Source organism: Hyperolius riggenbachi, chromosome 8 (assembly GCF_040937935.1).
Source record: "Hyperolius riggenbachi isolate aHypRig1 chromosome 8, aHypRig1.pri, whole genome shotgun sequence".
Lineage (NCBI taxonomy): Eukaryota > Metazoa > Chordata > Amphibia > Anura > Hyperoliidae > Hyperolius > Hyperolius riggenbachi.
In genome coordinates this window covers 269,325,132-269,340,690 of record NC_090653.1, presented here as the reverse complement: position 1 = coordinate 269,340,690, position 15,559 = coordinate 269,325,132, and the positions used below count along the sequence as shown (strand labels likewise).

The 15,559-nt window shown below is 46.1% G+C and overlaps 1 protein-coding gene across 2 annotated transcripts in view; it reads right to left on the bottom strand.

Annotated features, from left to right (window-relative positions):
* FUBP3 (far upstream element binding protein 3) overlaps positions 1-15,559 on the bottom strand; it is a 118,738-nt gene that overhangs the window by 32,426 nt on the left and 70,753 nt on the right. For both annotated transcript variants that reach the window (XM_068248842.1, XM_068248843.1), the window contains 4 exons: positions 14,277-14,381; positions 12,759-12,861; positions 11,870-11,970; positions 8,863-9,001 (listed from right to left, as the gene is read on the bottom strand). In XM_068248842.1, coding sequence (XP_068104943.1) covers positions 8,863-9,001; positions 11,870-11,970; positions 12,759-12,861; positions 14,277-14,381 — 448 coding nt within the window. The remainder of the gene's footprint in view (positions 1-8,862; positions 9,002-11,869; positions 11,971-12,758; positions 12,862-14,276; positions 14,382-15,559) is intronic.

The window sequence follows — 15,559 nt, the reverse complement described above, 5'->3', positions numbered from 1 at the left end:
TTCTTTAAAGGTTGTGCTGTTCCTTATCTTTTATAGCAGAGCGGAAGTTCTGAGTTCAGGTCCGCTTATTGACTTCCTGTCGGATCGAATCTGCTAGAAATCTGTGCAGCCAATATCCCAATTGATTTTCAGCAAGAAACAATCACTCAAGGTGGAGATCGGTGGCAGATTAATGGCCCATAGGGTTGAACTGGATTGAACAGTGCAACGCCGCGGTACAATCGATTTTTCATAGATTAAAATCTGTTCCTAGTGTGTGGTACAGATCAGATAGATCAGTCTGATTTAATCGGACAGGGATCTGTCAGATGGTTCAATCTAGTGGCATTATTATGAATATGTATTTATTCAGCGCCGACATCTATTAGAGTCAAAAGTCATGCCATGGACTGTCCCTCAGAGGAGCTCACAATCTAATCTCTGTCACAGGCCTATGCCCTTATCATAATCAAAAGATGGCCACACGCGTATAGACTGCCTGATGTGGTAAAATCATTGATTCCTCTCTGAAAGGAACGGATTCAGGAAGGAGTCGATTCCTACCACACACTGCACATCGATTTTTAATAGATTCCAACAGGGAATCTATTGAAAAATCGATCAAACCACAGCATTGCACTGTTTGAAGCACTTGGCTCTCAACTGATGTCCAAAGGAATCAAGTACTGATCTCAGCTGGAGACCCTGCTTGTGTCATGATGTCAGTATACGCACCCCGACTCCTGTTCTCACCCCATCAAAGGAAGTGAGGCCATAGTGATTTGCACTTTGAGACACAACAGGCGAGCAAAGGTACATCATCTTCATTTAACGATTATGGGAATCGTATATATATATATAAAAAAAAAAAATGAACCGGATACTTACCTAAGGAGAGGGAAGGCTCTGGGTCCTATAGAGCTTTCCTGCTCCTCTCCCAGTGCCCTTGTTGCAGCTCTTCCATTTGAATACCCAGCCACGGGGGACTTCGGAAGTCTTTGGGCGCCGAGTCCTTTGGAAGACTAGCAGCTCCATACTGCGCATGCGCACGAGAGAGGACGCTCACACGTGCTCAGTATGGAGCTGCCCCTCTTGAGCACGCGGGCTCACAGAGACTTCCGAAGCCTCCTTCATGGCAGAGAGAGAGAGTGAGAGAGCGAGTAGTACTTGACCATATGGTCGAATACTGCTACCGAGGAACCAGCGCTGGAACGGGGACAGAGGAGCAGGGAGGCTCTATAGGACCCAGAACCTTCCCCCTCTCTTAACCTCCTTGCCGGTTATCCCGAACACTGTTCGGGGTAACCTGCGCAGGAGGATTTCTCAGGCCCCGCTGGGCCGATTTGCATAATTTTTTTTTCCTACACGCAGCTAGCACTTTGCTAGCTGCGTGTAGTACGCGATCGCCGCCGCTCGCCGCCGATTCGCCGCTACCCGCCGCGCCGAGCCGCCCCCCCCCGCCCCAGACCCCTGCGCAGCCTGGCCAATCAGTGCCAGGCAGCGCTAAGGGGCGGATCGGGATTCCCTCGGACGTCACGACGTCCATGACGTCGGTGACGTCATCCCGCCCGGTCGCCATGGCGACCGGGGAAGCCCTGCAGGAAATCCCGTTCTCAACGGGATTCCCTGCATACTCTGATCGCCGAAGGATTTTTTAGAACGGCAAGGAGGTTAAAGAGACTAACAAAATTTTCAGCCTTATTTCTTCTATCCTATAAGTTCCTATACCCGTTCTAATGTGGTCTGTCTTACTGCCGCCTTTCCTAGTTGCACAGTGGCTGTATTATCTCTGTTATATAATCTAATAATCTTCCCTTTGACAGCTTTGTCGGCTCAGGCTGGAATGTGCTTCTCTGCTTGTGATAGGAAGAAGCTATACACGCCCTCTCTACGCGCCCTCCAGGCTCTGTAAGAGTCACAGACTGAGTTTCTCTCAGCCTATCACAAGCTGGTTAGCAGCCATGTCTTGTTTGTAAACACTGCCCAAAACTGGCAATTACAAGCCAGGATTGCAGCAGAGAGTGGCAGAAACAGCACAGAGGGGCCCAGGAGAACATCATGAATAGAATGGTATGCTTTTTATTGAAAGAATTTTAGAGTACAGATTCTCTTTAACCTCCTTGCCGGTTATCCCGAGCTCAGCTTGGGGTAACCTGCGCAGGAGGATTTCTCAGGCCCCGCTGGGCCGATTTTCAAATATTTTTTTTATTGCACGCAGCTAGCACTTTGCTAGCTGCGTGCATATTTTGATCGCCGCCGATTCGCCACTACCCCACCCCCCCTCTCCCAGACCTCTTGTGCAGCCTGGCCAATCAGTCCATGACGTCATCCTGCCCCGTCGCCATGGCGATGGGGGAAGCCCAGTTCTGAATGGGATTTCCTGCTTTCAGAGAGCGCCGGCGGCGATCGGTTTAGGTAGGGGGATGCCGCTTGTCAGCGGCTATCATGTAGCTAGCACTAGGCTAGCTACATGAATTAAAAAAATAAATAAAAAAATAAAAAAGTGCTGCGCCGCCCCCTTGCCGACACAATCGGAACGGCAAGGGGGGTAAGGTAAGTATCTGTTTAACTTTCCCTTAGATTCCCATTCACTTTAAAGAGGAACTGTAGTCAAAATGATAATGAATACATTTTTTTTTTTTTTTTTTTTTTACGCTCTTCATTTAGAAATGATTTAATCTGTTTTGCCCACTGTGAAATCTTCCCTGTCCCCGATTTACATTCGGAAATTTATCACAGGCAGCAACAAATTTAGTCTTTGCGGAATGTTCATTTAGTAAGAGTTCTGAAGCCAGTGAAACAACTGCCTGGTATCAGAAAATGCTTGGAATGTGTGTGTTTATTTATGCATAATAAACAGCCTAGCCTAAAGGGGGGCGGGGCTACATAGCAATATATAGATACAGGAAGTGTTTCTGATGCTGAAACCAGGATATTTAACAAAAAAGTGGATATACAGAATAGTTTACTGCATTCCACTGTATGTCTTTATGGTTCCACTTTAACTAGTATAAGGATTAGATATTTTTTTTTAATGCAGTTGTAAGAAATTCTGGGGAAACTGTACCAGAGGCACTTAATGTGTAGCTTACACTTATTTATCCTTCAAAACCTGGCAGAAAGGAGAGCATTATGTTAAATTAGATTTTCTATACCTGTCAACCACACAATTATTTATCCGTGTAATTGGCCGCTGCTTTTCATGCCAATTTGGATATGGGCTATTGCTCCGATCTCCTGGCATTTAGCAGTGCTGTCCCAATTTGTCCCAGCAGTCTGGGAGTCTCTGAATGCAGCCCATCCTCCCCGGCTCATTCTATTTACAGGGACAGTGAAGGAGGAGGCGGAGGTGTGAAAGGGGCCCCCCAGCTGGGCAGCAAATTGTAAAGCAATTAATCAAGGCAGTTAAAAGGCAGAGTGGACAGGCTGAGGCTGCAGCCCCTGGCTGTCACTGACACACACTGCTTATCATGGAAATTAGGCTGGCGAGGGGGAGGGGCCTGTGATGCAGAGCTGACTGAGATCAGCAGTACTTCCGCTCTGCGTGGTTTCCCCCAACCAGAAGAGGTCAGGAGATAGAAAGTTGGCTTTTTGGCTGCATTGGATATCCTTCAACCATAAGGCTGGCTGATATTCGGCAGATGTACAGATGTTTCAGTTCTGACAAAATATTGTCAGAACTGGAAGGGATCACTGTAAGAAGAAAATGGTGAGCTTCTGAGAGGAACTGACGGTGAGGTAAGTATGTAATGTTCATTTGCAGCTACATCATGTGTTTAAATACTTTTACTCGCTTCAGGTTCCCTTTAAAGTGATCCTGAACTCTTGCACAGGACACAAGGTAAACAAAGAGAAATGCACCCTTTGTGTAGTTTAGCCTGTCTAATGCCTAATCTACACGGTACGATTTTTAGCCCGATTCGATATGCGAATATGATTGCTAAGATCGCATATGGAATCGATTACGGTCTCTACACGACACAATGGCATTTTGATCATGATTCGATTAACGATGCACCTCCCATAGAGTGTTGTGGGCTGGACAAAAGATCGACCGTTCGCATATCGATACTACACTACCAACGATTCAATTGCCGCTATCGCACTCGATTTAATCAGATAAAATCCAACCTGTCCGATTCAATTTCGATTTCAATACCCATCGAATTCGACCACAGAATCCAATAGACACGCTTTTTTGGCACCCGATTTTGTACCCGATTCGATATTCTTATCGAATCGGGTATCGAATCGGGCAAAAAAAATCGTACCATGTAGATTGGGCATAATTTGACTCCACAGCCCTGGATTACACACAGATGAGGGGGGAGTTGGAGTCTGAGTCGGTGCAATTTTGGGCACCCGGAGTCGAAGTCGGTGCAATTTTGGGCACCCGGAGTCGGAGTCGCGATTTCATAAACTGAAGAGTCGGAGTCGGATGATTTTTGTACAAAATCCACAGCCCTGTTAAGAATTAGACTAAGGAGTCGGAGTCATTTTGGGTACCCGGAGTCGGAGTCGTGTTTTCATAAACTGAGTAGTAGGAGTCGTAAGATTTTTGTACCGACTCCACAGCCCTGGTGTAATCACAAGTTGTAATCTCATCTCTCAGCTGTGCCAGCTGGCTGCCATGGCAGATAAGCTAATTTGAAAGCACAGGATGTTAACAATATAGGTCTGTTTACACAAAAGCAGGAAGTAGAAACAGTGCAGATTTATTGCAGGATTTGTATCAGCTGTAACAGAGAAAATGTTTTCTTTAAAGGTTATTATGCTGTTGCTCATCTCTTAGAGCAGCGGGGAAGTTCTGAGTCCAGGTCCGCTTTAAAACAGTAAGTATTCGCAATAATTCAGTTTTAAGTGAGCAACTGTGGTTTCCCATAATGCATCACTCCTGAATATGCAAATTTGGCCCCTAAAGACAAGGTCACTAGCCAGAACCACTGATGTAAAGTGAGCCTACAGCTTATACATTTACAGAGCTACACCAGGCCTGTTTTGGACCCACTCAATTTATCCAATGAAAAACTTGACTTCAAATGGACCGCTTTCTGTATTGTAAAAGACATTCCTGATCTCCAACACCCACCAAGACAATGAGGTGAGCCAGAAAGTGCTCAGGAGAGCAATTCTGGGCTATGGACAACTGCAAATACCAGAGATGAGCAGGTATAAGTAGTTCACGCTCACGCTTCTCCTTGTTTGGCCATCCTGAGCGGAGCAGTGCTTTTCAGCGCTGCTAGATTTGGGTGCAGCCGGCGCCTCCATAGACTTCAATAGGAATCATTCCTATTGAAGCGCTTAGTGAGTAACGTCGGCTTCGTCAGAAGACGGAGCCGAAGTTGTTTAAAAACATAATAATTCAGCCTCCAGCAATCGCTGGAAGCCGAATTATTTCATTCCCCCCACTATCCATGTCGGCCTGGAGGAGGAATAGTAATTAAATCGGCCCGGACTTGTGCAGAAGCAGGATCAGCTATATACCGCTGTATCCTGCGCCCAAGTCTACCGGCGCCGATTTCAAATGTACTCATCCTGAGGGAGGAAAGCACCTGAAACAGCAATTGTGTGTGGGGTAGTGCATTTGTGGCTGTCAATAGGGGAGACAGCAACTGGAGACAATGTTAATTTATGTTGTTCGCACACCGATATTCAAAACTATTATGCAGTTTGAAAACTGTGTGCGCAAAATCTACCATTTATACTCAAATATAAGTGGATCCCAAAATTTGACCCTCTAACTGGAATTTCTTAATGACTCAAGTATAAGTCTTCCCAGCTAAGTTAACTGCTGCACTCAGGGACCAGGAGCAGTTAAAGAGAGCCCAAGGTGGGCTCATAGAGTTAAAAAACCCAACATAGGCTACCTGATCTAGGGGGCTGAGAGGATCAGGTAGGCGCAAAAAAACGCCACTCCTGTGGGCCGCATTGGCCCACTTTCACTCAAGACCTCTGGGTCACGAACGCTGGAATGAGAGACTGTGTCTCTTATTCACAGTGCGCAGGGAGGCAGGGGAGCGGTAGGGGGCGTGACAAGGGAGAAAGCTGCCCAATGGCAGCTCTGGAAACTCTGCAGGAAAGCCACTGGCAGGTGGTTTAAACAGGGAATCCCTCTCCCCTATGTTTACCTCGAAGATGGCAACAAATATCAGCCCTGATAAAATCCCTGACTGAGCATCCAGTCTGGCTTTGCTCAGGAATTATAGCAGAGTCAGAAGGGGGCAGGCTTGGGCTTGAAAAGACATCAGAGAAGACAGACTCAGCTATAATGATTCCTGAGCAAAGCCAGACTGAATGCTCAGTTGGGGATTTTATCAGGGCTGATAACAAGCAGGCTGAGCAGTGAAGAATGAAACAGAGAGCAGGGTAGGCGTTTTCTCTAATGTTCCGACTGATATGGTAAAATACATGAGGGTGCTTCGTCTCTGGTTAACTTTAAGTTGCAAAATTGTTATTAACCACTATGCATTCATCCCTATGACTTAATACATCGTCTTCCATTTCTATGAAATGTACCTGTATGTGTCTGTATTCTTATGTACTCAAGTTTGTTTTTTTACTCTGTACAGCACCACAGAAGAGGATGACACTATATAAACCAATAAACATAACCTGGAGGCAATACAGCAAGTAATATGACTGCACATGCAGAAATATACACTTTACATAAAAATAAAATCATGAAAATATGGCAAGCTTGTAAAATAAAAATGTGTAAACCACATCAATTACTTTCTAGGTAAACTTCCCAATAACCGCTGGGAATGTGTACCAGATGAGAGCGCACTACAGAAACAGTCTGACAAAATGCCAGCGGTGCCCCTTCCAGAGTGGTCAGAAACATGACTCAGTTACTCCCCATAACAGCCGCCATGGCTGTGCTACACCCCGCTGTATGCCCACCCCCTACACCATGCATTAAACGCGCATACAGCGGCCTCCTCTGAAGCGCCCGACACAGGAGGCCGCTGCCTTACAGCAGGTACAAAGGCCAGGCTGGGTAAACAAATTGCTTCTAAATATACTTAAGTGCCCAAGACGCTAATCGTTCTGTGATTATAATCTAATTACACAGCAATGCTTCAGCGAGCAGAGGCAGCGGAGAGATTTATGGATGCCGGAGGTTACACAGCCCAGATACACTGAAATGTACAAACCATAGCAGGCTACATAAAATAAAAATGTCAAAGAAATATTAGAATAAGGAAGGAATGGTGCCAAAACAGTAATACAAAGTAAAGTTTGCCTTCTTCAAACAGAAGGTATTTGTGATAATTCAGCTGTAAGTGAACGACTGTGGTTTCCCACAATGCATCACTACTGAATATGCAAATCATCTCTTTATGCCCCTGAAGCCAGGCTCACATCTGGAACCACTAGTGTATATAGTAAGCCCTATCAATCTATGCCAGCCACTGATGAGGACCAGAAAGTCAGACACAGGCTGGGTGCATGTTGGATTCATGCGACTATGTAAAATATATACTACTCACAGTGACTCCGGACACCAGAGTAGGCCAGGATCTGTGCCGGGGTGTGACAGGTGAGCCCTCAACACTGTGCATGGGCATAGGGAACACACACACTTTGGGGGGGAGAGAGCGTGTTAAAGTGATGGTCCAAGCTCCCTAAAAAAAAAAAAAAAATCCACTTACCCGGGGCTTCCTCCGGCCCCTGGCAGCCATCTTGTGCCCTCAACGCAGCTACAGTGCCTCCCGTTGTCCCGCGCTGGCGAGGTCAGCTTCCTGGTCGGCTTCTTCTGCTCTCCACGGCGCGGGTCACATGGTCCAGCCGACGTCATCAGCATCGTACTGCGAAGGTGCAGAACGGCTTCTGCAGCGCAGGACACCGGGAGGCACCGGAGCTGCGGCGAGAGCACAGGACGGCTGCCAGAGGCTGGAGGAAGCCCCGGGGGTAAGTGGATTTTTTTTTAGGGAGCATGGATGTTTCCTTTAAGTGGTAGCAAGACCCTACACACACACACACCCTACACACACACACACACCCTACACACACACACACCCTACACACACACACACACCCTACACACACACACACACCCTACACACACACACACCCTACACACCCACACACCCTACACACCCACACACCCTACACACCCACACACCCTACACACCCACACACCCTACACACCCACCCTACACACCCACCCTACACACCCACCCTACACACCCACCCTACACACCCACCCTACACACACACCCTACACACACACCCTACACACACACCCTACACACACACCCTACACACACACCCTACACACACACCCTACACACACACCCTACACACACACCCTACACACACACCCTACACACACACCCTACACACACACCCTACACACACACCCTACACACACACCCTACACACACACCCTACACACACACCCTACAGATCTAAGGGGGGGGGGGGGGTAGCCTTTTGAAACAGTAAATTCTTGTTTTACACAGAATTGCAAAAACAAAACAAAAAAAACAAAAAAAAAAAAAAACACAACCTGGTCCCTAGTTTGTACAGAGCACGGTTTGCAGCTGAAACCGCTGTGACAGCTTAAGCCGTCCCCACCTAGTGTTTCCACCCCTCCCTGTAGATTGTAAGCCTCTGGCAGGGTCCTCCACTCCCTAGTGTAATCTACAGGAGAATGTGCTCCTGTCCTATGACAGCCTGTACTTGTATTACTGGGCCTACCTAACCAGCCCATATTGCATGATCGTGTATTTTGTACAATTTGCATGTATAACTTTGTTCTATGTGTATAACCTTATGTCTGTCATCCTTGTATCATTGTATATATTTATTGTCCAGCGCTGCGTAATATGTTGGCGCTTTATAAATACAATAAATAATAATAATAATTATATCTACCTTTCCCGATGACGAGTCCACACTTGTCGGCAGGCACAGTGTAAGTGATCTCTTGCATCCCTCCTGACGTACCAATATTCCACTCACGGCTGCGACCCCGTCCTCTGGCCATCGCCAGGCTCCCGAAGCCGTCCCGTTCCTGCCAGACAGAGCATGGAGATTCTGAGCCAAGAGTCCAAAGAATGAAGGAGCTAACCTGTATAAAGGTGCTCGTACACTTAACAACATAAAACCTTGCCCTCACTATACTCTCCCTCTGACCTCATGGGCAGTGGTTCCTTGGGTACATCCAGTTCATTGATCCAATGTGGCCACACTCAGTGGCAATGTAATGAAATGACTCATTGAAAAATCTAGTCTGTTTGCACACTGTAAAGTCTTTCCCTGATTTACAATCTTACATTTATCCCAGGTGGCAAAACCTTTAGTGCTAGCATGATGCATCACTGAGGAATGTATGTTTGTTGTGAAGTGAGCAGAAACACCTGGGCCCTTATTCAATTCACTTTTTACACCTACGTTTTGTCCTAGGAGATAATTTTTAATCTTCTGTTTAACCACATAAGGACCAGGCCAGTTTTGATTGATATGTGCTGCGTGGGCTCTTCAGCCCGCAGCACAGATCGTGTAATAGGCAGGGCGATCAGACTCCCCCCCCCTTTATTCCCACTAGAGGGATGTCCTGCTGGGGGGGGGGGTCCTGATCGCCGCTGCCTTGTGTCTTCCGGGGGGGGGGGCTCCTCAAAGCCCCCCTGCGCAGCGCTATTCCGACCTCCCTCTCCTTCCCATGGGCGGCACAGGACGGCAATCCGTCCTGTACCGCCTCTCATAGGCTTCAGCCTATCAGATGCCGGTGATCCCCGGCCAATCAGAGGCCGGGGATCGCTGATCTCCTTTACGGCGCTGCTGCAACAACAGCGCCGTATAATGTTTCTTCCCCGCCTGTTTACATTTAGCCTGCGAGCCGCGATCGGAGGCTCGCAGGCTGTTCACGGAGACACCAGTTTCCATGGAAACACCACTGCGACCTGCTGACGCCTATTGGCGTTAGGCGGTCGTTAAGTGGTTAAAGTAACTTTTCAGCACTCTGTTATTGGAAAATTACCAAAAGTAGGTTAAAAAGTACTGGCAAAATTATTCTGAGTATATTTGTGCTTGCTGGTGGCTTAAAAGGGAGAAAACTCAGGGGGGGGAAAAAAAAAAAAAAAAAAAAAGATAATTGCATATAGGCTCTGGTCTCTCAGAGTGTTCTGGGGCAGAATGCTGTATAACTAAATAGCCTAGGCTAAGCATTACTGAGAAATTGGTAACATACAGCAATGTATGCATATAGGAAGTGTTTTTGATGCTGAAACCAGGATAGTTGGGTATAATGAATAATGCATTACATTCTTCTATATATCGTTAAAGTGGCTTTTTTAAGTAAGGTAAGTGATGTGGATAGAATGTTGAAAGGGAATTTTAAGTTACATTTTTAGTAGCCAGTTACAACCCCTTGAAGTCCTTCTGGTTCTTCACCATCATTCCATGCTGTTCCGATCCTCCGCAGTCCTTCTCCAAAACTGGACAACTTGGCCAGTCGCTGTCTACTACGCATGCGTGGCCCCGGCTGCTAGGCCTGAACCATAAATCGAATTTAAACCAAAATCGTGATCACAACATCGCAATTTTGTAATCATCAAAGCGGCAATATCCGTGATTACGTCATTTCTGAATGAGAGAAGTTTGAAGAAGCGGCTTCGAACTTCAGCCAAGTCCCTGTGCGTGCGACACGCAGCATCTGCAATGTTGGACACAACTTCCACATGAACCCAACGCTGTCCGTCCTCTATCGCCGTCTGCTGGCTCACTACCTGGTTTCTGTATGTCACATGACATACAGGAAGTATGCCATACATTAGAGCCTGCAGGAGGCGAAGTGGATAGACGGACATTGCTGGACTCATGCTGGAAGCTATGTCCAGCTTGGGGGACAGAGGAGGCACAGAGCGAGCACAGAGGTGGCTCAGAGAGACAAAAGGGGCAAGAGAGCCCCAGAGGGGGCACAGAGAGACAAAGACAAAGGGGCCACAAAGAGGACACAGTGAGACAAAGAGGGCACTAAGACACAGTGAGAAAAAGAGGGTGCAAAGAGGGTGCACAAAGAGACAGGGGGACAGAGAGGCACAGAGGGCGAACAAATCTTGATTTGTTGAGGCCTACTGGCTGCACACCTCCTTGATTTTGCACCCGTTGCTGGGAGCATCATCTACAGTAGCACTTTCTAAAGCACAGATGGCACCCAGCCACGGGAGTGCGATAGAGGACAGGGCCCCACATACAGCTACGGTGAGGGACCAAGCGGACTGCAGGGGGTCTGGAAGAAGCTGCTGGTAAGTAACTGGCCCCTATGAATTTCACTTAAACGTTCCTTTGAAGTGCATCTGGTAAATTTGAAGGTATTTGAGGAAAAGACAGGTGTTAAGTGCACAATTGTATTCTTGCTAAACATCAATCAAAATGATACTTGGAGGAAATCTGTTTTGATTGGCTGCTCCACTATGTCACATCATCAGCAAGGAGAGTTCGATGCACAGAGGGAGATATTGCTTGCTTGGCAGTAGGAAAATGCCGTTATTTCCCACAATGCAACGGGGTTCACAGACAGCAAACTGTCAGGACCATGGTCATGACATCACACTGCTGGAGGGGTTTCACCATAATATCAGCCACACAGACCTCCCTTCCCTGATTATCTATTTGAGAAAAGGTAAAGATTTCTCATGGGAAAGGGAGTATCAGGTATCCACTGGGATGAAGTTCAATCCTGGGTTAAAGTTCCTCTAACTGTCTGCTTATTGTTGCAATTCAGTAGGCAAAGGCAGATGTACTAAAAGTCTGTATCTACATAGTAACTAAGCACCCGCGTGAGTCTTTCTGCTGAATGCCCTGTTGCCTGCCTGCAGTGGAAATGGCAGGATAGAGAGTGTGGATGAGATATAAACAGTGTGTAGAGTTTCAGCCTCACCTGTGCCGTCACCACCAGCTCATTGATGATATGTGCAGCGTGCTGACACCGGTCAGGGAGGCCCATTATCTGCGCCACTCGTTCAGGGCTGATGCCGTCGTCTGCAGGAGGCAAAACACAACCAAAGCAAACCTTAGTCCCGTGATCTGAAGATAGGCCAGTGTATGCGAGAGCAACAGAAGCTAGACTAGTGGATGTAGCTCTCTGCTTGCTATACAGAGAGGATCTAAAACAAGAAGCTCTCGGGGGGGAAAAAAAAAATACAATCCCACAACCTTTTATCGAGGGTTAGAACTGCAGATACAAAACTCATGTATCTATTGGACAAATTTATACATTACATGCAATGCCTGTATTACGGATGCAGGTGCCGAAGTACACAAAGCCCGCCTCTGGTGAAAGGTCATTCCTCCCAGGCTCCTCCTTGCAGAGACGCACGTTGCTATGGCAACAGATGACAGGTCATTTGAAATGGTTCCAAACTGTGTGGCTTTCCGCTGGCCTATTACTGTTGTCGGTCACTGTGATGTCAGCGGTATCGGACCAGTAGAAAGCCACGCATTTTGGGACCATTTAGAATGTCACGGCAGCGAGTTTGTCACCTCGGCCGTCCTCTGAGCTAGAAAGATGGAATGACCATACACCCGGCAACGCCCTGAGGCATGACTTGCATTCTTCTTCCAGGTCTAACCAGTTAAAAAAAAGCCGTATTTGATTAAACATTTAGAACCTTAGTCAAGCTGATAATTAAAAATGACAGATGCATTATGAAAGTATCTCTAGTGCAAAACATTTGTTTTTCTGGATTCTGGGTGGTAAGGGCCAGTAGCTCAACGACACAAACAACAAAAAAAATCATAAAAACACAAAACATCTTTTATGACCATACCTGGTTTAAACTGAATTCTTACACCGGCATCGTTTTGAATTTTTTTGATCATCTCCCCATTTCTTCCTATTACGATTCCAACTGCGAACCTGGGTACAGATACCTGGGCAGAGTGATGAGAAGAGCAAGAATAAGGCCTGTACTTTCACTACCCTATACAGGAGTGTGCAAGCAATATATCCCACTTGTGTCAAAAGAAGTGTATTCTGGTATATGGTTGTCAAATATTTGAGTTACTTCTCAAAAACCTCCCTGGCATTCAATTTCCCCAGGATTTCTGTGCATAAAGTGATAAAATTAATTTTGTAAAAACTTTTTTTTCCCTGTAACTTGCCAAAATGTGTCAAGCAAGGGTCTAGTATACAGTGCAGGAGAGTATTGATGTGTATGCACGTTTATACTGTTCACAGCATGTTTTGTAGGACGGATATATCTGTCAGTACCGCTAGGGAGGTTAAAGCCCACTTAAAAATACAAAAACTGCAGGGCTTGTGCTAACTAATTCAGCACTGCTGGTCTCATCACACCCACAGCTACTTTTTGCAGGTACTGGAGTAGGTGTCCAGCCTCCCTCCCCTTCCAGCCTCTTCTTTCCATCCCCCCCTACCTGAAAACCACACTCAACTCTTATCCTACCACCCTCCCCTCGTTCACCTGTTCTGCCCCCCAATGGTGATTGGTCAATGAGGCGCTAGTAATTCAGACGAAACAATTTTCTGATTTACTGTCCGATCTATTTCCAACGGGTCCAATCTGATTTCCGACCGATTTTCCATAGAAGTGATCAGATCAGACCTGTTGGAAATAGTGGGTCTGACAGTAAATCTGTCAGAAAATTGTATTGTGTCCACCTAGCATTATGCCTGGTATACACCATGCAATTTCCCCATCAGATCGTCTGAACGATTATTTCCTGCATGTTTGATGTGCTATCGAGAAAGGTATTGATTTTGAGACTGCACAAAAATCATTCACTTTCTCGATTGGAAGCAGACTGGACAAGCTGGAAATCATGGATCCATCAGTCAATCTGATGGGAAAATTGGGTGGTGTGTATAAGCTATTGAATCCTTTAGATTGTAAGCCTTTGGCAGGGCCTCCCCCTCCCTTAGTGTGTCCTTTTTAATCTTGCAACCCCAGCAATGACATCCTTCTCATGGACTAACTCAGACTTGTTTTGCCGGGTCTCTGTAAACCGCATTTTATACCCTGATTGCATGTATAACCTTGTGCTATGCTGTATAACCGTTTGCTACCTCTCTGTCTGTCACCCCTTGTTGCAATGTATGTATCCCTATTTATTGTCCAGTGCTGTGTAATATGTTGGCGCTTTATAAATACAATAAATAATAATAATAAAAATAATAACCAGGAGCAGGAAAAACCCTTGCTAATGTAAGCGTAAACTTTCTCAGGACCTACAAACTGTAGCAGATAATTTGAAGACAACTTAAATATTAATCAGTGGTAGGACAACCTGACTGGTAAAGGGTAAGACAAGCAATTTCGCATACGCACCTCTATGCTGCCTCCCCCCATCCTGGTGCTGAAATCATTGCGTAAACCTCTGAAGTCAGCCTGGTCCTTTTCTCGGATGATTTCTAGTACCAACTCTCTTGCTTGCTAAAAAACAAATAAAAAAAAGATTACATTAAAAAACAAAAACAGAAAATCAAAGATGAAACCTTGCATTATAGCAGGTTGCCAATTACTATGGGCCAAATATTCAACTGATAATTTTGCACATTCCCTCCCCATAATCTCCCACATCTCATGTAGTAAAACCATGCACCACATGATCCAGCAGTGGCTGAGTAGTGTACTGGTTACAGGGACATTGAAGCAAAAAAAAAAAAAAAAAACCAAACAAACAACAACTTATGCTGCAATAAATTGTATGTGTAGTACAGATAATAAATAGAACATTAGCAGCAAAGAAGAGAGTGTGATTTTTATTTTCAGTACTAGTTTTTTTTTTTTTTTTTTTTATAACACTGCATCATTCAGTCATATTTACAATTACAAACCACACTATTTTAAACTATGAAACAAAGCAGTGCTAATGACCCTTTTACTCCTTTGCAGCAAAACCTTATCTCAATGTGTCTCTCGCTGTTTCTTTGATAAAAGGTCCCCATACACTGCGTCGAATTTCCACCGATGTACAGCAGATTCAATCACTGTGATCGAATCTTAAATCGATAACGCAAACGCGGACCAATCGACTGATTTCCATGGGAAATGGATCCATCCGGTTGATCTCTCGAGGACAATTTCTTTCGATCGCCGGCGGGTCGGGAGTGCAGCGATAGCAGCGTTCGATTGGCAGACGAGCGACACAGCAATACATTACCTCTCCGCCGGCCCGAATCCCCGCTGTCCCTTCTCCGGCTGGCAATCTTCTCTTCATTTCCTGCCCCGTCCTGTCAGGGAAAGTTCAAACAGTAGAGCGCCCTCTGCTGTTTGAACTTGCGTTGGTCACATGACGAGACAGGAAGTAAAGAGAAGATGCCCAGCACGAACAGAAGGAACAGCGGGGACTCGCGCCAGCGGTGAGGTAGTGTATTTCTGGGAGCGGCAGTTCCACAGATTGTAAATCAATTCAAAATATGTGGGCAGTGTATGGACAGCCAATAGATCCCTCTCTGATCAGATTAGATCAGAGAGGGATCTGTCTTTTGGTCAATCTGGTGGCAATCATCCAGTTTATGGCTGCCTTAAGTGCTTCAGAAAATGGCACCGTCTCCGGTCAGAGAGCTCAGAGAAGCTCTTTTGCATAGATAACCAATGAAGTTTCTTAA